The 25,674-nt window shown below is 43.7% G+C and overlaps 1 protein-coding gene across 1 annotated transcript in view; it reads left to right on the top strand.

Annotated features, from left to right (window-relative positions):
- The first annotated feature begins 11,566 nt into the window (after positions 1–11,566).
- Positions 11,567–25,674, top strand: part of BEND5 (BEN domain containing 5) — a 934,984-nt gene continuing 920,876 nt past the window's right edge. Inside the window, exons 1-2 of the mRNA XM_014520685.1 lie at positions 11,567–11,585; positions 23,539–23,661. Coding sequence (XP_014376171.1) covers positions 11,582–11,585; positions 23,539–23,661 — 127 coding nt within the window. The 5' untranslated portion in view covers positions 11,567–11,581. The remainder of the gene's footprint in view (positions 11,586–23,538; positions 23,662–25,674) is intronic.

Genomic DNA, 25,674 nt, shown 5'->3' with positions numbered 1-25,674 from the left:
TTGATGCATTGTGTTTTATTCACTAGCTTTTCCTCCAAAGTTTCTCATTTTGCAGTGGGTTTCTTAGACATTACAGGTTTCCCTCGATTTATGCTGTATGTGCATTCCTGGAGAATGGTACATAAATCGAATTTGCATATAGCAAACCCACTTTACAATGTAACAAATAGGGATAGGTTCCCATGGCAGTGAGGGAGTGAGACTGGGACTAGGGAAGGAGTCGGGGGAGGGGTGCTGGTCCTGGGGCCACACAAGGCAGCAAAGCAGAGGGAACAAAGCAGCACTCACCCCAGCCCCGGTTGCAGTGGTCCTGGGAGCAGCCGCTGGGCTGCACCTTGCTCTGCCTGTCCCCACTCACCTCTGCTCCTGGGCGACACCGTGCCCTGGTGCAGGCAGCTGGTACTGGCTGCTTCTGGGGCCGCTACAGCCGGGGCTGGGGTGAGTGCTGTGCCCCACACCTCCTGGGGCTCCGCTTGTCTGCACTCATGCCAGCCTGTGCTGGAGCGGCCCCGGGAGCAGCTGACACCAGCTGCCTGCACCACGGCACGGCACAGCCCAGGAGCTGGGGTGAGGCCAGGCGCGGGGAGACAGGCGGAGCATGGTGCAGCCCAGAGGCCGCAGGTTGCTAGTGCCAATGCTCCTGGGGCCGCTGCAGCTGGGACTGGGGTGACTGGGGCCACTGTCCTTTCCCCTCGCCCCACAGACTTATTTGCCTGGGCAGGAGGGCATCTACGCTGATCGCATAAGGGCGAATTTACCTTGCATATAACAAATTATGGGTCTAAATATGCCCATCGCATAAGAGCGAATTCGCATATAAAGAACCCGCATAAATCGAGGGAAACCTGTAGTGAGAATAAAAATGTTTTCCCAGTAGTCTGAATTGCTACTGTGGCACAGTCAGATCTTAAGTTCTCCTTGAGTTTCACCTTTGCTAAATTCAATCCTCCATGAGCTATTAGTTCCTGTCCCACATCACAGACCGGAACTGCAGGGTTTATTCTGCAAACTCTGTTCCAAATAAAACCAATTCTGCAGATAGTAAATATATTTTTATTTGGAATAATGAATAACACCATTTTCTTGTTAAAGCAACTTTTAAATCTAAGACACTTACCATGGTTGCTATCTTTACTTACAGTCACGAGAAAGCTTTTTTAGAGTTGAGCTGTACATTGCAGAACATTCTTCCTCTCTACAGTTTTACATTGATGGCATTTTGATTTGTTTGCTCAGTACTGAAGACATTTCACTTACATCTCGCATTCTTTAAATGTTATCAACTTAGCCACTTGTTTACTTGTAAGTAACTGCTGAATCTATTTTGTGTTAGTAAGTAGTATTTTTCTGTAGTTTGATGCCTGTTATTGCGGTGCTAACGCCAAAGTGCTAATATGTTCTAGTGCTGTTTTGCTGATGTTTGTTTCCTAGAAAATAGGAAATTCCAAACACTGTTTAGGTTTTTGTTCTGCAATCCCTTGTCACTTCTAAGTAAAAATGAAAGAAGACAGTCTAATGATTTGATATGGAGCAATATACTTTTAAAAAACATTTATTAAATCATAATGGATAATTTCAGCTGTGCACATCTGAACTGGTCAAATATGAAAAGGGGGCACCACTTAGAGAAGCAACTTGTGAAATGCTTAAAGAATTACTTCTTAGAACCACCAGTCACACAAGAAGAGAATTTTTTTTCCTGTGTGATCGTCACAGCGAGTCATAAGACTTGCTTTACAAAGTAACTGTAATTGAGGTATAATTAATACTATAATTAATTTTAATGTGTTTGGGGAGGGAATCATTCTAAAAAAATAGCACCTAAATATTAGAAAATATTTTTTAAATGAGGAGGCAAATTGAAAAATCCCTGAACTCAAAAGTGAGGAAATTAAAATCCTCAGATGCAGCATAAAGTATAATTAGGCATACTTTAATTGAATCACAGACAAAAGGCACACCCCAAACAAAAATCAAGTAAGAATGTAAGGAAAAACACCCAGAAGTATTGTTAAAAGGCAGCATTCAAGAAGCCAAACAGACAAGGTAAAACCAGCCCTAAAACATGCAGATAAAATGCAAAATGGGATTTCTTTCATCAGCCTTCACCATAAAGCACGTTGGGGAAGTGCCTCCTATAGCCTTCTTTTTTTCTGGCACCCGCTAGGCTATTAGAGTCATAGCTAAATAGTCACAGGCAGTGGGGGAAAGTCCATGTTTGGTAGAGATTATCAGTGCCTCCGTTAGGTGCCTTTCTAGGAAGGTAGTGTGTGTCCATTGCTTAAGAAATCCAACACTTGATGCCAATACTCTGTGTATGTAGACAAAACGGGGGCCCTAAATTGAAGCAGTGGGTTTTAAAAAACACAGCTTCAATTTAGGGCTGATTAAACCCCCATGTCATGTACACACCTCTCTGACTTATCTGCCTCTCCAGTGGGGAGGGAGGGCAAGCCGCTAGCAGGCAGAGCAGTCCCTGGGCTGCAGGGGGGGCGGGCTAGTGCTTCCCTCTATGGCAGCAGCCCGCAGGCACCCGACTTGGGTGGTCCCAGGGGGCACCGCAGCTGTGGAGGGAAGTACTGGGCCCCCTTGCAGCTCAGGCAGGCAGACAGGCTCCAGGGGAGAAAGAAGAAAAAAAAAAAAAGATCAGGCTTGCCGCTTTTCTTGGGTGGAGCTGCTTTCCCAGGCTGCTGCCAGGCTGCCTGCAGGGCTTCCTGTGGAGACACGGAGCTGCACGGAGCCCGGCACTTCGCTCCGCGGCTGTAGGGACAGCAAACTAAAACTCCAAAGTGCTCGAAGGAGTTTTAGTTTGCTGTGCCCCAAGTCATTTAAGGCGCATTACACTGCTGAATTTCCTACAGTGGCGGGAATTAATGCGCAATACGCCACCGAGGCATGCAAACACCGACACCATTAAAGTGATGCAAAAGCATTTAGCCCGCTTTAAAGTGTTGTGCGCACACGCCTCTTGTTTTGTCTACACAACCCTGGGTTACCTATTATTTAGTGTGATTTCTTGCATTTGTGGTTCTGATAGACAAAAGCTGTGGTATGAAAATACTTATGGTACTTAAATCTCTTAAATCTCCTTGACCCCTGTCACTGTAGACTGACTTACCAATGGCATGGAGCCAAAACTAATACTTCACCAAATGACCTATTTAGTTATTTCTGCAACCTCATCACTGAAAGTGCCAAACCAGTCATCAGTCAGTTTTGTCCTCACAACTCGGCAGTGAGGTAAGGAATTAACTCTAATTTTTCATGGGGAACTGAATAGATCAAGACATTTGCCCAACATCACAGAGGAAGCCTGTGGCTAAGACAGGACTTGAACTCAGGTTTCCTGACTCACCTGCTAGATCATCTGTCTTACATACTGGTCTTCTCTTGGCAACAGACAATGGCTAAAAATCAGGCATCTACACTGATATTTTAAGTTTTGTTAGTTGTCTTCAATGCTACTGATTAGGTGGTGATGTTGATTCAGGTGTGAAACCTAGTAGGAATAGACAGACAGAGCTGCCGTTCAGCAGCTTTGTCTCCAAAAGGTGCCAGATTAGTTGAGGACAATTTTTTTCTGCCACAAGGCTCTCTTATTGGGACACTGTCACGCTCTTTCTTGTGTACCTTTACTTTGCTGCATTTTTGTTCGCCTGGTTAAGTGTGGGTATACAGGCATTAAGAAAGTCCAGGAAGAATGGAACATGGTGTTTTCACTATGCTGATGATCAGTCTTTTTATCTTTTTTACTTGACTCACCAAATACTGCTGAAAGCCTTATCTTGTATTTGGTACTTAGTGGGGCAAGGATTGCCGAGGGTGAAAGAACCGTGGGTTGTGAGGAATAAAGTAAGCCTCACCCTTCTGAGCAGGTTGAGTAAGCTTAAATCTGTAAAGGGGCTGTAGACTTTTACTCGTGACATCTACTTTTACAGTTTGTTTTCCATTCTGGCTAACTACTCCTCATCCAGGCTCAGACAAGAGCCATACAGTGCTAATGACCATTTTTGAATATTCTGGCTTTGATTTGTTCAGAGCTACCCCAGATCAGTCATAGATCTAGGAACAGAATCAGAGACCAAGTTCATTGCACCAATTGTCAGTTAAATATACTCAGTGCTTTGTGGTTATCTTGCCACAATGAAAGAGATTTAGTATTTTTATGAAGTGATTGTGTGTTATAATAGTCAAGAGTTTATATATTTAAGTATAAGAACATTGTTATTATAATAACTCTTAAAAGCTCAGAATCATTTGATTGACATGATGCTCATTTTCTGTTAGGCTGACTTGACAGGCATATCATTTAATTACACACAGGAGTTATGGAATTAGATTAGAATACTTTGTGACCTAGGTATATTGGAATTCTTATGAGTTTGTTGGGAATAACTTTTTGATACAGATGGTAACAAGGCCAAAAGCTCTTCTTGACATGCTGTCACAGACAGGTAGGAATTGCTTGTGTATATGAAAGTGAAAGGTAGCTTTGGGTGGCAGTGGGTGTGTCTATACGAGATGCTTTACTGCACATTAGACTACTTTAATGTGCAATAAAGCATCACCATCTACATGTGTGCAGGATTTACTGGGCGCATCTACATGAGAGACTTAATGCGCAGAAGACTAATTCTGCTCATTAACGCAGCTGACAAACACCGTGCTAATGCACAGTAGATTTAGTCTAATACACATTAACATCACTTAAAAAGCGTTAATGCGTGCTAACGCACAGTAGCGGTAGTTCTGACTGCTGGGACAGCTCACCCCTGACCCATGGAGATTTGGGACCAGCCCCCACACCCCTACCAACCCTGGGTTGGCACCCAGGGGAGCCTGGAGCTCCCTCTGGCTTCTGCAGGAAGGTAGAGCAGGGCAGGAGCAACCCTGGAGTAAACTGCTCCCACTGGGAACATTTGCTCCTGATGGGCGCACTTTCACATGTGTGCGGGGCGCAGTTTAATGCCCCTGAATTTTCTGCAAAGAAGATTCAGGTGTAGTAATTGCATATGTAGACACACCCAGTGACTATGAAGTGATAGAGTTCACGATTTTATCAACGATGTGGGCATTATCAACGATGTGGATTTTATCAACAATGTGGACATGGGTGTCGGTAGTGCACTGGCCAAGTTTGCTGATGACACTAAACTTTGGGGCATAGAGTCCACACTTGAGGACAGGCTAGTTAGTGATCCAGGCCGACTTGGATAAGCTTAGTAAGTTGTCGGATACAAACCTGATGACATTCAATACTGATAAATGCAAAGTAATCCACCTTGGGGAAAAAAACCCCACAGCATGCTTATAGGCTCGGTGGTGCTAGACTCACTAGCACCACGGCTGAAAGAAACTTGGGGGTCATGATTGACCACAAGATGAACTTGAGCCACCAATGCGATGTCACAACTGGTAAAGCAAACAAAACTCTGGCTTGCATCTATAGTGCTTCTCAAGTAAATCTCAGGATGTCATCCTCCCGCTGTACTCGACCTTGGTGAGGCCGCAGCTGGAGTACTGCATCCAATCTGGGCTCCACAATTCAAGAAGGATATGGAGAAGCTTGAGAGAGTCCAGAGGAGAGCCATGAACATGATCAGAAGACAAGAGAATAGGCCTTATGAAGAGGCTGAGAGCCATGGGACTCTTCCGCCTGGAAAAGTGCAGGCTCAGATGGGACCTGGTGACTGCCTATAAGTGCATAAGGGGTGTCCATCAGGATCTGGGGGAACATCTGTTCACCAGAGCGCCCCAAAGGATAACAAGGACTAACGGTCATAAACTCCTCCAAGACTATTTTAGGCTGGACATAAGGAAAAGTTTCTTTACTGTCCGAGCCCCCAAGACCTGGAATAGATTCCCTCCAGAAGTGGTGCAGGCACCTACTCTGGATTAATTCAAGAAACATTTGGATGCTTATCTTGCTGGGATCCTTTGACCCTAGCTGACTTTCTGCCTGTGGGGCAGGGGGCTGGACTTGATGATCTTTGTGGTCCCTTTCAGCCCCATTGTCCATGAAATCTAAGGAGAGGAGAGGAAAGCAGCAGACTAGACACTCGACATCAGAAAAAGACTTTAACAAACCCAGGGAACTGGTGGGCAGAATCCCCTGGAAGGCAAGTCTGAGGGGAAAAGGAGTCCAGGAGAGCTCGCTGTACTTTAAGGAGTCTGTATTAAGAGCACAAGAGCAAGCTTTCCTGATGTGATGGAAGAATGGGAAGTATAATAGGAGACCAGCCTGACTAGACTGTAATCTCTTCAATGAGCTGAAACCTCAAAAAGCAATCCTACAAAGTGTAAACTTGGTCAGAGTACTAGGGAAGAGTATAAAAGTATTGCATGGGCATGCAGGGAGAAAAAAAATCAGGCAATTTAGAGAGGCCAAGCAGCAAGGGACATAAAAGGCAATAAAAAGGGATTCTGCAGATCAGGAACCAAGAAAGCCAAAGAGCCTAGGAACAGAGCAGATGCCTGTTAAGGCCCCTGACAGAAAGGGAAGAGGCGGGTTTCAGAGGATTACAGACCAGTCTGATCTCCATACCTAGAAAGATCATGGAGCAAGTCAAGGAATGTGTTTTGAAGCAACTAGAGGAGAACAAGGTGATCAGGAACAGCCAGCATGGATCCACCAAAAAGCAAGTCATGTCTGACCTGATTCCCTTCTATGATAAAGGGACAGGCTCTGTGGATGGGGGAAGAGCAATGGTTGTGATGTACCTTGACTTTAGCAAGGCTTTTGACACTGCCTCTCAGGCAGTAGGCATCTGTTTCGCGAAACAGCAGAATCGTGCTGAGTGAGACATCAGCTTGCTGAACATCTGTAAGGGTGGCTGTAAAGCCCAATTCTTGAGTGACAGTCCCTTCTGCATTTACCACATGTGAAGCTTGTATCTAACAGTCCTGAATATGGTGCGTGGTTCTTCCTGAGGTTTCTTCTTTCCTCTGCATGTTGGGCTTTTCTTTCCTCAAAAGCCTTAATTCCATGCTTAATGGGTTGTTTCTAAGCACTTTGCTCCTCAACAGTCTTCTCTAAGTCATTTGGCTTGATGTTTGTTGCCTTCATATCTCTCTTGCAAGCCTATTTGGAACAGAGGTAAGGATGCCTACACAGCATTCTTCTTGTAAAGAGTTCTCCATTCAAGAGCTCCTGGGTATATGGCCATCATTCATTCTCTGCATATGACTAGGCCATTGAAGTCAATCCTGAGAAGGGAATGGATGCTTGCAATGTTGGCATGTTCCAAGACTTCAGCCTGGCCACCTTTTTCCCACCAGGAAATTGCTAGGGTGAATTCAATGTAAGTAGAAGCTGTTTAGGTAGGTGTTTTTCTTGAGTATATCAGCCAGGATTTGCTGCCGTACAAAAGAGTGTTGACACAGGCATGGTATACTTTGACCTTGGTCTTAGTAGTCAGTTTGCTGTCGTTCTACATTTGTTTGCTTAGCCTGCTCATGATACCTGATTTTTTGCCAATACGGGTATTCTGTTCAGCCTCAAGTGACAGATTGTTGATAACAGTGGAGCTGAGGTATGTAAATTTACTTACAACATTCAATACATTTTCACCTATTGTGATCACTGATGGTGAATCAATGTTCTGTCCCGTAACATTGGTCTTTATGATGCTGATTGTAAGACCAAATTCTTGGCAGGCGTGAGTGAAGTGACTGATGAGGCTTTGAAGATTGCTTTCTGTGTGGTCTATCTGTGCAGCATCATCAGCAAATAGCAGTTCACAAATCAAAATTTTTTCCCTCCAGAAGTTTTTGCCTCTTGGGACAGTCTCATTAACAAGCTAAGGGAATACAGAGTAGATGAAAGTACTGTAAAGTGGATACCTAACTGGTTGGATCATCATGCTCAATGAGTAGTTTGGCTCAATGTCTAATTGGAAGGTGGCATCAAGTGGGGCTCCCTAGGGGTCTGGTATTGTTCAACATCTCGATTTATGATTATGACAATGGGATTGAGTGCACGCTTAGCAAATTTGTGGATGACACCAAGTTGGGTGGAATTGCAGACACTCTGGACAGTAGGGCTAGGATCCAGAATTACGTGGATAGATTGGAAAATTGATGCACAATCATTAAGATGAAATTCTGCTAGGACAAGTGCAAAGTCTGACAAGTCTGAATAATTGCATGTACAAATATAGATTGGGGAACGACTGGCTAGGGTGTAGTACTGCAGAGAAGAATCGGGATTCTTAGTATACCAGGGGTGTCAAACTCATCAGGTATTCTGGGCAGGATGAGTGGTGCTGGGCTAGTTCTTTTGCTGGATCGGGCCCACAGGCTGGCCTTGTGTGCTGGATCCAGTGTGTGAGGCCAGTTCCACATGGTGCTGTGGGCATTGTGCACCCCTGACTGACCTTAAATGCAGTTGGCAGCATGTGCCTTGGACCAGCCCTGAGTGCAGCTGGAAACCTGCGTTCCAGCTTGGCCCCGGAGCACAGCGTGTGCCCTGGACTGATCTGGAGCATAGCTGGCAGCGTGCGCCTGGGATCAGCCCGGAGCACAAGATACACCCAGAACCCCAAGAGCCACCTGCAGTGTGCACCAGCCCAGCCCTATGCTCTCTGTGCAGAGTGCAGGGCCAGTCTAGCACATGCTACAGTGGTGTGCGGGTACAATTCGAGACCCATGGACAGCACTGGCAGCCAGTAGATAAGGCCCACAGGCTGATTTCAGCCAATGGAGCCCTATCTTTGATACCCCTGCGGTAGTTTGTGAGATGAATATGAGCCAAAAGCATGCTCTTTTTCCAGAAAAAGCAAATAGCATGCTCGGTTGTATTAACAGAAATGTCTCTTGTAAATCAAGAGAAGTGATTCTTTCATTATATTCAGCACTGGTGAGGCCTCACCTGGAGTATTGTGTCCAATTTTGATCCCCACGCTTCAAGAAAGATGTGGATAGATTGGAAAGAGTCCAGTGGAGAGCAGAAAAATTATTAGAGGCCTGGGAAGCATAACTTATAAGGAAAGGCTGAAAGAACTAATGTTATTTAGTTTGAAGAAGAGAAGACCGAGACAGGATTTGATAACAGTCTTCAAGTACTTGAAGGGTGATTATAGAGAGGATGGAGATAGGCTGTTTTCTGTTGCCATAGGGGACAGGACTAAGAGCAATGGCTTCAAGCTGCAGCAGAGGAAATTTAGATTGGAGATTAAGAGGAGCTTTGAGTATGAGGGTGGTCAAGCATTGGAACAGGTTTCCTAAAAAAAATTGTGGACTTTTCATCCCTAGGAATTTTTTAAAAGCAAATTGTACAGACACTTGGCTAGTCAGGGATGATCCTGCTTTGAGTGGGGGCTAGACTGGGTGACCTTGTGAGATCCCTTCCAGCCCTACTTTCCTGTGATCCTATATGAAAGACAGCCAGACTGCTTTCAGCCAGTCAGGCTCTGCACTGTTCATATGCTGATTTGTATTTTAAGAAGTTGTAATAAAAGATAGGTATTATTCTTTCACTTATGCAGCTGTCCTGAATATCTGCACAGGCAGACAGATTGTATAATTTAAACAGAACTCATTGCAGTAAGTGGGCTAAATCTACTATTGTGTCATCAGTTTAGATCTGGAGTAACTCCTTGTTTCAGATATACCATATAAAAACGCATTTTTTAGTAAAATTTTAACTAACTTTGTATCAAAACAATAGGCTTATTGAAACCAGTGTTTTGTGTAGCTGATACCATCCTTAGTTAGCATTTTGTTGATATTCGTCTGATATGAAAAACACTATTAAAAATAATCCTTCCGTCACGTAAAATATAAATAAAGATTTGCTGATTAGTATCCCTGAATGTTTGAGACATGTATCTCATCAATACTCCTCAACGATGACAAATGCAAACCTCTTATCATGAAGAGACACCTGTTCTGTGGTGTGTACTCTTGGAATGTATTCTTGATTTATAACATTTTTTGATGAATAAAAATCTAAATCAGACCCTTTTGAAAGAGTAGGAATCATAAGAATTATCAGGACATTAGCAGTGGGACTCAACAGCCTTACCCCAGGGTTGGGCATAGGTTTTTTGCGCTTACTTGGCACCACCTTGTTGTGTTGCCTTTCATGACTCGGTCCTACCAGCACTCTTTAGCAATACCACATCAAGGCGCTTTTCAACTGCTCTCCTCTTTCAGAGTTTCAAAACTCAGTATTTCTCCTTCTTTAGTAAAGCAAGAATATGCCAAACAAATAAACCTGAACTAAAACATCTTCTGCCTACCGTAGCTTAAATTTCTAGCCCTGGACATGTGATCTGGCTCCTCATTCTTCATGCAGAACAATGACCCCCCCCCCCCCCCGGGGATAATACCTTCAGCCTTGCCCATGTTACTCAGTGCCCATGTCAGACACTAGCTTTTGCCTAGCACAGCCAGTTCTCTCAAATGAGTCTCTTTTACACACAGGCCTCTTTCCATTTAAAAGAACAAAGTCCTTTGCAGGGGTGCCTGCTGACATAATTACTTGCATCTTCCTGCAGCCATGGGGGCTAATTGAGCTCTTTGGCTTCTGCTAACCCCTTCTCTGCCAGTGTAGGATTTATGCATGCCATCACAGAGCCATTTACAATTTGCTTGTTTTATTCTGTTGCTCTATCAGTTTTTCATTAAAAAAAGCATTGCTACTATAGCAACTGCTGCTTCACACGAGACCTGCTACATAACGCTTTGTTACAGGAAATATACATGTATGCCATGCGGGCTTCAATACTTTTTACAGTTTATTTTGCACTCTCTTAATGCTAATCTTAAACAAGTTTTCTTCTCTAATGATCAACAATCCACTGAAGAGGTCAAAGAAGGCAGTCTTGTAAAAGGAGCAAGGGTTGTTTTATCCTTTTTACTTACTGAGCTCTGTCGAAACATATTTTGGTCATTTCCGTCTTTTAGGATCAGGAATCCTATATACCTTTGCTTCAGTGAATCTGGCTAGGAAGGCAGGAATATATATTTAAAGGAGCTAGAATCAGTGAACCCTATATATACCTCTTAACCCTTCTCTTCCCTTTCCTCCCAAAACCCCCCAAAACATGTTGTGTATTGTCCAAGGAAATCTGTTATGACAATAAAAGTATCTGCTGCATGTAGCCTTTGTAGAAATAACATCCTTTGAAGAAAAATGATAAAGAAGGAAAGAGAAATATCTTCCTCTCCACCTGCACACTTAGGTGGATTTACTAAAACAGGTGTGGCACATGGCAGAGGTGGGGGAAAAGTGCCTGGGGCTCCGTGGTTGGTAGGAAGGTGGGCAGGGGGAAGCCTGCTTCAGCCAGGCAGGAATACAAGTTTCTTTTTTCAGCACCTGCTCCTTGTTTGCCTCCCAACCATGCCCTGCTGGCCAAGGGAGCAGCTCTGGGGCTCTTTCTGTATCTATGTCAGCTGGGGAAAGAGGCAGCAGTGGGTAGGTTCCTCCTTCCATCACCTGCTCCCCAGCTAGTGGGGAGCATTTCGGGAGGTTGTGGCAGGTTGCTGGTGCAGAAGGAGGCAACCCACCCACCACTGCCACTCTCCACAGCCAGGCCCAGCACCCCTCAGTGTTACTGCCTGGAGCCCACCTGCTGGAATGGGTAAGGTGCAGCTCTGGGGCTCTTCCCATGCCTGGGTTAGGTGAGGACAATGGTGGTAGGGACTGGGTCCTCCCCACTTCCTGTCCTGCTTGCTGGCCCAGGGGCCAGGGACAGCAGTGACAGAAGTGGGGTGTTATCACACCACCGTGCCCCCTTGGATCTGCCTCTGCCTGCGCATCATACAACTAGCTCTTTCCAAGTTATACCAGTAGGCATTGTGTCTTATTCTTCCTAAATCGTATCAACATTTTTGCAGAACCTTCGCTGAGATCAAAATTTATGCAACAACATCAGATTCATAAAGTTTGGGAACTTCAGTATTACTTTTACTTTTGGTAATTTCCATGCCATTCAGCCCTGTAGCTTTTCTAAAGGTTATGAAGACTTGGTGCAATGGTTAACAATTATGGGTTTTTTATGGGTGGGAATACCTGTTTATAAAGCATACTGACTTATTTTATGTAGTCCACCCTTATAGTTATCAGGTGGTAATGACTTTTGTTAATTTTTAATTTGAACCGCTACCTTCCAAGAAAAAAAATCACGCATCCCTTAACCAACTATCTGATTCAGCTAGCCTTTCTTACATTTCTAAATGCATTTGATTACAGAATTATAACTTTTAATTATCTCAGAAGGTAATCTAGCCATATTTGACAAGGAAGTGACTAGGATAATAACTTGCATTTGGGTTCATTTATTCATTGCTCAAAATAAAGGGAGAGGAGTTCTAACTGTCTGGCAACGCCTACAGAAGCTAATATCAGGTAGAGATTCTCAGTGCCTAGGCCTCAAAAGTAAGCTGAGTCAGAAAAGGGTTTACTGTAATAGCATTTATTGTAAACTTTCTTTTCAGTAGTTTTTTTGGGCACGTCCCTACGAGTGGGAACATGTGTTTTCCCAAGGACAAGTAGCAGTGGCACACCTCATGCCACTTCTACTTTTCCCCTGGGAATGCCTGTGCCACATGCGCTCCAGCGTGTGGCAGGTTACCCCGCATGGGGTAGGAGGAGGCTGTGGCCTAAGGCCTGGGTCTTTGGGGAGCTCCTTCAGCAGGGAGCCTGGCCCCCAGCCAGAGTGTGGCTGTGGCTAGCCTGGCTCCGGTTGTGAGCAGTATGTGCTGCTGCCACGTGCACCACCCTGCTTTTTTTTTTTTTTGGTATGGGTTTTTTTTGACCCCGGGATCTCCTGGGGTCAAGAAAACCCCCTGTGCTGCAAAGTAGTTGCACAGGGAAAGCCTGCATGAGATGTTTGTGGCACCATGCTCATCTGGATGTAGCCTTTAAGTTTAAGACAGCCACAATACACTTGCTGAAATTGTTTTTGTGCCATGTGTTTTGAGAGTTTGCTACAATATCATGCAGCTTATTTTGCATTTTTCCACTACTGTATTTCTGTTCTGAAAACACTACATTCATTTGATTTAAGGTCAGGTTGAATGTGACATTTTTGTGTAGCCAGATGTTCCTAAAATGTGGAAGTAGCTGAAACAAACGGTTGAGCTGGCTGAAAGTTTAGCTGTACAGCTAAATCCTATGAGGAAATGTATGTAGTCTTGGCAAGATTCTCCTTTCTGGTCAGATTCATTAATTTAGGTAATTGCATAGTGACTCATTTACTTAATCTTTCTGGGTGAGGGATGATGCCTGAGCACTTACCTGGGTTGCAAAGTGCCGTATGTTCAATTTGACAAAGAGAACCATCTGTATTGTGCCTGCCACAGATCACAAAGTGACTATCTGTACTTTTATCTCAATTTTTCTCTTGGGTCTGAACTAGAGTAACATGTGTCAGTTTGCCTAAATTTGTCCTCAGCCTAGTTCCCAGTGGGAAGTTTGTTATAACGTGTTTGAAGCTCAAAATTCTACATATGAAGGACCCTGAAGGTGGTTACAAAGAATTTGAGTTTGGTAGGTGGATAACCGTGTTCATAATGAAGAAGTTATATGCATCAGCCTCATGTTGTAGAAAACCAGATAGAATGCATTGCATTTCTTCAACCAAAATTAGATATTTTTTGTTTTGGTAGCTAGTTTTGTTGCAATTATGGGAAGATGATTTAATGTGCCAGTTAAAAACAGAGGCAGAATGCTTTCTGGATTAGAATGTGCCAACCTATTTCAAAAACAATTTTACAGTTGCACTTTTGTTTTTTCAAAAGCTTTTTTTGTGTTTATTATTAATAACATTAATGCCACCTAGCTCTTAGAGTTCTTTGCAGCAGGAGATCCCAAAATGCTTTGCAAAGGAGGCAAGTACAATTGGGTATAGGCAGAATTAATAATTGTATCAATACTAATATATAATAATGGTATCAATATTGCAGGATACTCCTATAGACTTTTACAAAGCAACTATGTCTGCATGATTCTGTAGTGATGCTGGTATAGCAAAACTACTCCAGCTTGAATTTTGCTTCATTCAGGATTAAAATTAAGGTGATTTAGCTCACTTCTATCACTACAGGATCATGAAGACAGATGAAAACAGCTGATGTTGCAGCAACTCCCTTCACTCTGCCCTGTTTAAAGTAGCTAAAATGTATGTTTGCTTGTATTCGTTATTTCCATTTTACAGGTGGGAAGCCTGAGTGCAGTGACTTGCTTGATATCTGGCTGGCCAATGTCAGAGCTGGGAAAAGGACCCTGGCCTCTTTAGTGTGCCGGTCCTCTACCCTGGTAACTAGTCTATACTGCTTCCAAACATCTCAGTGGCCTGTCAGGTGTTCAGGTGGGAAATTTTATGCGTAGGAGCAACCAACGGACCTGGCTGAATGATTAATTAGTAAAGGCAGAAGGTGTGTCTGGTGTTATGGCTGGGTCTCAAAGTCTGTAAGCTTTTGCCTATACTACTTGACTGTTACTACTTGACTAAACTGGTGACTGTTTTACGGTCTTTAATTTATAGGAAACCTATTAGAATATTGCATGGCCCACAACAGTCTGTTTTATGGATTTGGAGGGAGAATTGTCGGGGTTTTTTTTGGCATTTGAGCTCATTCCCTTTGCAGAGCCATTTGACCCAAACTAGAGAATTCACCTTGAACAAAATCAGTTTGAAGAGACACAAGGCAGGCAATGTTCATGGGAGGAAGTAACAACTGGAGCTGAAGTGAATTTGTCTATTATCACCACATCTGGGCAGAGCACTGCAGAAGAACTTGTTTGACCTTGCAGAGCAGGTGGGACTAACCTGCAACATGGTGGGGAACATTTCTTTTCTGCTGAGCACAGTGTAGGAAAAGGGCAGATATGGAGCAGCAGCAGCAACTCTGTTTTCCTCGCTCTAATCAAAGCTCTAATCTGTAATAAAAATGCCCTCATTTTGTTCATAAATTTGAATGGGATGGAATGCCTCTGCCTCTGTGAGTTGTTATTCAGAGATGGACTCCTTCAGGGCTCAGCACTTTGTTATCCTTCCCACCTCTTTATGCTCTTTCCACCTCTGATTGTCTGTTTTGGTTTTGTGTTCAGGAAGTCTGGTTACTAAGTAAGTGCAGTGGAGCTTTTCCTGGCAAATTGTTTCCTTATTTTTATATGTCTGCTTTAACTGAGAATGATGCAGCCAGGTTTGTCTTCTCCCTAATGCACTATGACCATTGCCTCTAGCTGCTAACTCCTTGGAGTCTAAAGTGTCACATCTGGCAGCGGGTTTCTTGTCTACCTTATTCAGAGATTAACTATATTTGTTGAGGAGGCAGCTGCCTCTAGAAACACTACTGTTTTTAAAAACTACCTACCTCAATGTATAGCATAGCCCCTAGAAGCCATTTAGCCCTGTCCCAGGTATGGCAATTTGCCTCAAATGAATCAGAGCCAATTTTCTCACATTTTCAATGTCTTCCCTTGAAATGCACATTTGTACACAGCTGCCATGCTGTAGTTTGCTCCAGGTAAATGCCTCATTCTTAGTTTCTCCATTTACCAATCCTAGGAAGTGGCCTCTTAGAAGTTCCTGTTTTGGATTTGCTGGGTTTCCATTTTATCCAGCAGCACTTTCAAAAGCAAGGTCACGAGCTCCCTGAGAATGAAGTGCAGTAGGAACTTCGGTTATCTTGCTTTCCTTCCAGTTTATCTTGCATCTGAGCTGAAGTGTTTTTCATCCTCCCCATGATGTTTTGTGATCTAGCCATGCTTCATAGATTTCATAGACATTAGGGCTGGAAGGGACCTCGGAAGATCATTGAGTCCAGTCCCTTGCCCCAGGGGCAGGAAGTCAGCTGGGGTCAGATCACCCTGGCAAGATAAGTGTCCAAACATTTCTTAAAATAGTCCAGAGCAGGTGCTTGCACCACTTTTGGAGGGAGTCTATTCCAGGCCTAAAGAAGTTTTTCCTTATGTCCAGCCTAAAGCAGTCTTGGAGGAGTTTATGACTGTTGGACCTTGTCATCCCAAAGGGCGCTCTGGTGAACAGGCGCTCCCCCAGATCCTGATGCACACCCCTTATATACTTATGGGCTGCCACCAGGTCACCCCTGAGCCTGTGCTTTTCCAGGCTGAAGAGTCTCATGACTCTCAGCCTCTCTTCATAAGGCCTGTTCTCTTGCCCTCTGATCACACGCGTGTCGTCTAGTCAAGAAGGTTTGGCCAAGACTCCTGTTAGAACTTGCTAACAGGTCAGAGGCATCAGTATTCAGTATAACACACTCACTGTTTCATTCGATGAAAGTACATCTTCTCTGACGCTCCCAATATCAACTAACCAGTGCAGCATGAGACTGGGACTAGGAATCTATGTAGATCTGCCACATAGCAGTGCAGAGTACATCTGTAGTACAACATCATGCTCTTTAGAAGATGGCATGGCAGGTGATCAGCAGCAATGTAATGTAGACATAGTGGCTGCATCCAGATGAGCATGAACGCTTAGTTCCCCAGGGACAAGTAGCAGCGGTGCACCTTGGGCTGCAGCTTCTTGTTCCCAGGGAATACCCATACCACACATGCTTTGGTGCATTGCAAGTTACCCTGGGGGCGGTAGGGGAGGCTGGGGCCAGTACTGTGCTGGCCCCAGCAGCTTGACCAGGGGTTCTACTGTGCTGGCCCCAGCAGCTTGACCAGGGGGCATGGGGGGCCTCCCAGGGCTGCAGCAGCTGTGATCCTGCTGGGCGGAGCCTGGCTGGCAGTGGAGTACAGCTCCGGGAAGCCTGGCTCCGCTTTTCAGCAGTGTGTACTGCCCGTGCATGCATTAATTACAGAGACTAAAATGTAGATGAGAATAATTCAAGATAGTATACGTCAAAGTACATCAAAGGTTAGTTTTCAAAACACTGGATCAAGCATTAATTCTTAAGACTTGTAAAATATCCAGGCATCAAAAAAACATGGGGGAAAAAAACCCGGAACAGTGTGCACACAGGCAGCACACTCTTGCAGTGTGGAGAACATCTGACTGTGTGGTATGTGGCACTGCAGACATGTTCATGGTGTGCATACTGCATGGCTTTGTTTGTCTGGACGTGCCCACTGGGTGCATCTACATGTGCAATTAGCATGCAGAATTAAACGCAGTTTGTGCTGGGTGCAGTGTGCACCCAGGACTGCAGCACATAGAGCTGAAGCAGAGCAGCTCTTGGCTGGCAGGAAGTTTGTGGGGTCAGCCTGCCAGCCTGGGGCTGCTCTGCCCTAGCTCAAAGTGCTGTGGAGGGGCTGGCTGGGGCACGAGGGTGCTCCAGTGTAGGGCTAGCTGGCAGGCAGCCTCTGCACTGTAGCACCCTCATGCCTCAGCCAGCCCTGGTCACTGTCTATACGTGCGGTTCGGCACACTAAAAGACTCTGCTGTAGGATAGTATTATCCTACAGTGGATTTAATTAATTTGCTGTGCCCTAATATGGGCGCATGTGTAGACAGTGACATTTTACTGCAGAGCTAATTTGTCAACTGCAGTAAAGTGCATGTGTAGATGCACCCACTGTATATAAATACAATGGCATTAATTACAGAGACTAAAATGCAGTTGAGAATAATTCAAGATAGTCTACATCAAAGGTAAATTTTCAAAACACTGGATTCTAATTCTAATTTTCAAAACACTGGATCAAGCATTAATTAAGACTTATAAACTATCTGTGTACTACAAGCTACATAAAGGCATTAGCCTTACTCTTGAGTTTGGGACTGTACTAGGAATAGGAGTAGGAGGCATTGTTCTGAGGTGCAATTCCTCTGGAATACAGGCAACCCCTGCTTAATGCTGTTTCGTTTAGCACTGTTTTGCTATAACGCTTATTTTAAATTGATACCTGGTTTCACTTAGCGCTCAGCAAGTTTCGTTATGATGCTCGCGGTTGCCATCTTGGGTCATTAAAAACAATTGTGGTTGCCATCTTGGGTCATCAAATACTTTTGGTTTTGCTTAATGCTCGTTTCACTTAATGCTTGTTTTTTCAGGAACCAATTAAGAGCGCTAAGCAGGGGTAGCCTGTATCCCTTTTCCCTTGAAGGGAGGGAGTGTGGTACATCAGGTCTTTGAGACAGATTTCCTAAGTTTGTTGGCCAACACATGGAGAGGGGGCCAGAGCTGCCTCTGCTCCTCACTTGGAGCCCAGTTGTTTCCTTGTAGGAGTATTAAGGATACAGTTCCTGTTCTTACTTTTGAGCCTTTACCCAGGAGGTTTGTCCTAGTCATCCTCATAAGACTTGCTCCTTTACTTCCTCTTGCTCCCTTTCAAGGTACAAAGTCTAGCCTTTTATTTTTAGCTGTGGATTATTGATCTTAGAGGAAATAATATCTGCTGCTCAGCTCTGTAGGGTATAGTAACCCTAAAGATTTAGTCATGTTATATACAAAGCAAAAATATATAAATGCATCAGAGTTGTTGTTTATGGTTAGTAATTCAGCCTAAAACAAAATAACCTCTAGTTGCAAATACTAATAGTTTCTGAGAAGAAATAATAGCATGCAACATTTATAAACATCAATCTTTGGGGTTTTTTGAGTGATGATAATGGAAGAATAGATGTAAATTCTAGTGTTTTGTCTTCCTTAGCTTCTGTACCCTGCAAAGAGAACCATATTTCTTTCCAGGGTAGGAACTTAGATGCCAAAGGTTAGCCTGGATATATTTTTTTAATCCAGGATTTATAAACTTTAGAAAATATGGGTATATAATGGAACACCTGACAGATCCTTTAGTTGTGGTGTCATTAATACATTGCTATAATTTGTTACCTTGACTAAGGTGTTTTGGCTTAAGAGGTAGAATACATTTTTGTATGAAAAGGTCAGTTTTAATTAATAATCTGTTTTCATCATTCAGGGCCAATATGAATTGCTTGTAACATTTGTGTGAAATAGTTTTCAATATAAAAATAAAACAAATTGAGCTTTATGTCACATTCATCATCCCCATAACCCATTTAAATGTCAAAAAATCAGTACAGACCAAAAGTCTATTTCTAGAAGCCTCTGTAGGCCTATTTATCAGAGTGAAATAAGATATTATCATCACATTATTTCATCATGTGCTGTCTGCATTTAAAGATATACATATTTCTTTTAGTTTTCTCTGACACAAAAAATAATTTTTCTGTTGTTAAATATTTGTTGTCCAAACAGCAGCAGCGCTGCTTAAAAAAAATTGAGGCGGTGTGAAGAGAATGACCTAGTCATTATATTAGCATAGAAATGATTTATTTCTTTCATTAGAAGATATAACAAACATTTTCTTGTTTTCTTTCTTTTTATTCCTGCAGATGAAAAGTACCATTTTGTTTTCCCACCACTGTGTTTGGAAACCGGTAGCATGGCTAGGGGTGGGCGAGCAGGGCACTAGCCCTGGGCTCTCATTTCAAGTGGGTTGCAGAAGGGTGGCCCAGGGGGGATCCTGCACAGCTCTGGCAGCAGGAACAGCTGCTGCTATGCAGGGAGCTGATGTAGCTGCCTCTGATGCGAGGGGAGACTGTTGTGGCAGCAGCAGCTGGGAGCTTTTGAGTCCCTGGGAAGACTTTCCCCTACTCAGCACCCTCCCACCAACACTCCAGCTTTTGTTGCGACCACTCCTCCCTTCCCACCTTGGCACCACCTGCCCTGCTCAGAGCACCAAAATTCCCAGTTGTGCTTTGATTAGAAGCAAACATGTTGCATGCTGCAATAGGAATGCCTAAAGCAGCACAATTTAATGTTGTGCCAATGTATTCAATACTTGCATCAAAGAAAAACTGTCGTCAAAATTTGCTTACAGCGAGATTGTATCGATACTATCTGTCCCGTATTGATTTTGTTGCGAAAAAGCAAAAAAACAGTACTTCATCCATGATATTCATTGGTTTATTTCAGTATTCTGTTCTTTTTTCCCTTTTAAGGGACAAAAATCAAGAAAATAAATTGCAGAAGAATGTGGGAATTAAAATGCACAAAAGTCAGAATTTTCGGTTACATCTTTCCCAGAAGTCAAATCTGCATATAGCATTTTTTATAATTTTATATGCTTTTAAAAATGTTTTGGTTGATGCAAAATAATTCAAAATGGAATGAATAAATCTAACAGCATAAAACCTTTTGTTCCCCTTTTATACGCAATAACATTATTTAAATAGTAAGGGAATAAATACAAGGGATTTGGGGGATACAATACATATGGGATTTCAGTAGATGACAGGAAATTGAAGAACTAGGTTTTGTTGTAAATAAGCATTCTAAATTAGATAGTCTCACAAGTTTTTAAATAGGGTAAGGCAAAATAAAATTTACAGGAGAGTGCATAAGAGAAGAAGCAAGAAAGGGAAAAATGGTAGAAAAAAAGGAAAAAGCATAAAATCTCCCATCTATTAAGCATGAAACAGTAGAATACTATTGGCAAAATGTCTATACAAATTTAGGGAAACATTATGTAGAGGAACAAGGACCATTTAACAGTATCACTAATAGAGTTCTTAATGAGATTTTTGATATATTTAATGTAAAATTAACTTAAATATAGATGAACTGCAGGTAGTTAAAAAATGTAAAATCAAACATGCTTGGATGACAGATTTCTTTAGGAGCACTGGCAGTTAACTTCCGGAGAGCCCAATACTAAAAGGGTCCAGAGTGTCCATTAAGGTTGACAGGAATAATGTAAGAAAGGATATATAATGTTAACCTCAAAGTCAAACAAGTTCACAATATGTTGTCTCATTGAAGGAAGATGATCTCTTATAGAAAAAATGGCAGACTAGTGACAAGAAAACCTAGCCACTCTTTACCTGCTCCTGGGTTGAGGGTGGAAGAGAAGGAAAGGCAAGAAGCTTTTGGTTTTTGATAGATTATCAATGACTTCACAGGTATAGATGCACGTAAGTAACTTATGTAGTATGGCGGAGCACCTTTGGGATGCTCACCACGTGGCAGGGGCTGCAGTAGGCTGGGACAAAGCCAGCAGGGAAGGCAGCCAAGTGAAGCCCCCCTGAATGTCATTCAAAGGGGGGAGGTGTGTGGCAGAGCACCTTTGGGGGGTACTCACCATTTGAAGGCTCTCACAGGCTCTGAGGGGAGTCTGGTTTGGAGGAGTAGCAGGGAAAACCTTCCCCAGGCACCATTTTAAGGGGGAAGGTGTGAGACAAGGCACTGTTGGTGCCTGCCACTTTAAGACTGGAGCCAAGCAGCCAGCAGGTGCTTGATTGCAGTGGCCATTTTAGATCTCTGGCTGCCCATTTAAACAGGGCAGTTCGCTGCTGGCAGGGCAGGCAGCAGCATTGCCTGGCTACAAGGCTTCATGTATCATTCCTGGAGGTAAGGGAGGAGCTATAGGGGATGGTTTGGAGGCTTATAGTCCTGGGCATGATCTAAAACTGCACCCTGCTGGGAGTGGGTGGCCTGGTGGGCTGCTCAGGGGGGCGGGAGGCCCCCGGAAATGCCAGGCCAGTTATCACCCCCGTGAAAGGCAGGTAAGGGCACCTTAACCCTAGCCCTCACCTTCAGGAGGGTCACGTAACACTGGAGATAGTTGGGGCCAGGCGTGGCTACGGCCACCTGAGCCCTGTGGGGTTCAACACCCTGAGGAGGGAGAGTGGGGGCCAGGCATGGCTGAGGCCACCTGAGTCCTGTGGGGTTCAACAGCCTGAGGAGGGAGAGTGGGGGCCAGGCATGGCTGAGGCCACCTGAGTCCTGTGGGATTCAACACCCTGAGGAGGGAGAGTGGGGGTCAGGCACGACTGAAGCCACCTGAGTCCTGTGGGGTGCAAGACCCTGAGGAAAGGAAGTTGGGGCCAGGCACGGCTACGGCCACCTGAGCCCACCGGGGAGGGAAGCCCTGTGGCCCCAAGTGAGGTGGCGGTGTGCAGTAGGGGGCAGAGATGAGGAACCCCAGTGAAGGGGTGGTGGGAAACCAGAGTGCTGAGAGCCCAGTACATTTTTATATATATATATATATATATATAAAACTCTCTCTCTCTCTTATATATATATACAGCACAATGACATGCTGCTCCAGGGGGTGAGTGAGAGTCCCTGTGAGACCCTGGAGCACCAGTCGTGGTGTGAGTTACCCCAGCTCCCACAACTGGGTGGGTTAACCCTTAGTAGGGCCAGAAGGTGGACCCAGGAGAGAGAGTGGGGCTAGAGGCTCAGGGGTCTGATGTAGAGTACCCTCGACTGGTCAGTGCTGGGGCCAGGACCAGAATGGTCAAAAGGGCCAGGGGCCCACCGTGAGGGACGCCCAGAGCTGAGGGCTGGGGTCCCGATTGGCTTTGGAGGCGAGGCCAGGGCCTGTGTGGCCAGAGGTCCTGGGGGGACCATGCCTGAGAGGGGAAACGGTTTCAGGGAGCTAGGTAGCTCGAATGAAGCGGAGTAAGCTTCTTGAGTGGAGGGATCCAGTTGGGGGCCTGGAGTGGAGGATTCTGGGGCCCAGTGTGGGGCTGTGAGATTAACATCTGTGGATGCCATCTGTGAGGCTTGGGCTGCGGTGTAGGGGAGAATTGGAGCTGCAGATAGCGCCCCCCGGCATTGGGGCAAGAATGGGCAGCCTCCTGCCTTAATTAACTTCGTAATTAATTAAGAACAAGGCATGGCACGTGAGTCAGGTAGGTGGCGTGCCCAAAGGCAAGTGGGAAAACTAGCACTGTGGCTAGTTGGGGAGCCTCATTGCTACACTCGTTGCCACACGTAGGGATAGATGATCATAACTTGTCCAGGAACATGTAGCTATAATAAAAAAAACAACACCATAGCTTAGAAGCCAGCTTGTTTCAGTAGGTTATTTTTCTTATGCCTTTCCCAGTTGCTGCCACACGCAGTTTCACCTCTTTACATATTAATTTCACCATAAAAAGTGGTACCACAAAGTTGTTCTTTTAATGGTATTCATAGAAACTCAAAGCTTTTCTACAGTGAATTCTTCCACCTTACAGTGCAGTAAGCTATGGTCTGAATCTACGGCAAGTACTAAATAAATGCGCAGTAATCTGAGTTACTGCGCAGTAACAGCGGCAAATGGCTTTGTGGTGATGCTTTTGTGCATTAGCCTAATACTACTGTGCAGAAGTGTCATGTCACGGTTTTTGTTATGTGACATTGTGCAGTAGTATCCAGCTGCTGTGCAGTCAGCATCTCATGTAGACGTGCTCAGGGAGGACTTGGTTTCTGAGGCTGCCTGGAAGTTGCACTGAAACATGGGTACCTGACAGTTACCAGTGTGTGGACTTCATGGGCTAGAAGGGAGGTGGGGGGGCAGAGGGGAGAATTTGGGGAGCAGCATGCATTAATAGTTTTTTAGTTTCTTTGAACAGAAGTTTAAATCTACTCTCTGGTGGGGCCTGTTAATATTAGGAACTTTAATAAATGATATTATTAAGTAGCAAATATTTTGTGAACTATGCTTTAAAAAGAGAGAACACAGATACACATGTAATTATGTGTGTGCATATTCACAATTATTGAACATGCAAAAGCTACAGGGCAAGGGGGATCCCTCAATCTGTTTTAATAGTTTTGTTTTCTGTTTAATTCTGGCATTTTTTTTTTTTATTGTAACAGGTAGTGACATAGGAAGTGATGATATCATAGCAGGGAATGTAAGCAAATATGCTGTTCTTCCACCTGGTTACTGTGGACAGCCTAAAAAAGGACATCTTATATTTGATGCTTGTTTTGAAAGTGGTAAGTACCTTCAGTGTTTTGTATATAATGCACTAACCTTTACAATATTACTCTGCCTTTGCCTAAAAAATACATTTTCTCCTAATTAAAAAAAAAAAATTTAATGCTTCTTAATTTGCTGATGTGTATATTTTAATTGACTTCAATAAGGCTGTTCACTGAAGTCAATGAAGACTACTCATGTTAATGAGATTTCAGTGGATCTGAAGTCTGTTGTAATTGATGGAAAGCCTCCCACTGGTTTCAGCAACTTGACATCAGGTTCATGGTCAGTAGGATTTCACCCAAATCTTTAAATTAATGCTTTGGTATGAAACAGTTTAGGATCTCTCTCTCTCTCTCCTTGTCTCTCACTGGTTACCTCACATTTCAAGAAGTGACCAATCTTTAGAAGTGCCAGGTATCTCCAGGAATGTCCTTAGCATCTTGCAAACTATGACAGATTATCTTTAACTATATGGCTTGTTTCAGGTTGTTGTAGCCTGAGCCAGCTCTGTTTAGTTTAGTGGAACCTTTGCCGTTGAGGTGGGTTTAGGATTCAACCCTGGGACTCTAAAAGATGAACTATTTTTACAAATGTTATATTTAGAGTGTTGGTTTAAAGACTAATTTTAGCTTAATTCATGTTTTTTTTATGTATTTCATAATGTTTTAAAATTTTGTTACATATATTGCTTAAATCTATTATTGCTAGCTTAATAAATAAACAAAGCACTGTTAAACACCATATGTACAAAAGGCATTTGGCAGAATGAGCTATGGTTTCCAGTGTGGTTTGTGTGAGAGGTGCTGGTAATGCCAAAAGTACTACAGTGCCTCATAAAATGAGCTTTTTATGAAGAATTAGGTCCCTCGGGGTGGAATACTGGCTGCCAGCTTTTAGATAAATATAAAATTGAGTTATTACATCCCTTGATTATAGTGTATAAAAGTTGAAAATGATGGTAGTGAATAATAAAGAATGTCCTATTGTTAAACTATAAACTATAACTATGAAGGCTGAGAAAATGTTTAAATACTATATTTAATAACTTGATATATTTATTAATCTTGACCTGTTCTCGGTTATGATTTTATGATTCCTGAATCAGAAAAAGTCAGTATAATTTATGAAACTAAACAATTAGCTAAGATGAGAAATGCAATCATTTACCAATTTTTCTGTAAAATGAAGATGTGGGTCATTAGATGAGTACTTTATTTCCAGTTTTTGAACAGTAGAATTAAAAATACTTTTCAACATAAATAATTATTGAAAAAGGTAACTTTAAACAGTATCTTCATATTCTGTGTATGGATTGTGACAATACAGTTTGATTTACCTTTTGGAGGGCAGATAATATTAGTAATTGTGTTTGCACATAATGTAACACAATGGGACTCTGATCCTGTTTGACACTTCTGGACACTCCCAAAATATAAACAATACTATGACTACCTTCATTTACTCTTTCTCCTTGACAATAGCAACACTGCATAACATTGTATACAGCTTATTTGCAAGTCGTGTGTGTCAGATTTCCAATTTTACAGTCCGTTTTTTATTATATGTCAGTCCAGTGATTGTTTGGAACAATTTTTCTGGTCCAAGATAGTCCATACATGTTAACTGATTACAGGATACGATACTCCAGCTGATTGTTGACTGTGGTAAAATCTTGTGTCTCTTTCCATCAATGGAGCATCATCAAGTATTCTCCTTGTAGGGGGTGAATGGTTGGATGTGGACCAGAGTCTTCCTCACTCTGCCAGATGCCAGAGGGAGTGGGGAATAAGCCCCCTCCTTGCTCCCTCGCCTAAGGGGCCCTCCAGCTAGCCTCTGGCCGGGCCCATGACCCTACCGCTGGAGCCACGAGGGGGCAGGACCCTGATGAGGCAGTAGCCCCTGTCCTGGTGTTCAGGGAGCATAAGCCTCTTCCCAGCATGGGGGCGCAAGCAGGGGTTAGAGTTGCCGTGGACTGTGATGAGCAGCAGCTCTGGGGCTTGGAGGGGGCCATAGCCCCGTGAGCCTCC

This window comes from Alligator sinensis, unplaced genomic scaffold (genome assembly GCF_000455745.1).
Source record: "Alligator sinensis unplaced genomic scaffold, ASM45574v1 scaffold256_1, whole genome shotgun sequence".
NCBI classification, from domain to species: Eukaryota; Metazoa; Chordata; order Crocodylia; family Alligatoridae; genus Alligator; species Alligator sinensis.
The sequence above is the reverse complement of the archived record's forward strand: the minus strand, read 5'-3'. Positions and strand labels throughout refer to the sequence as shown.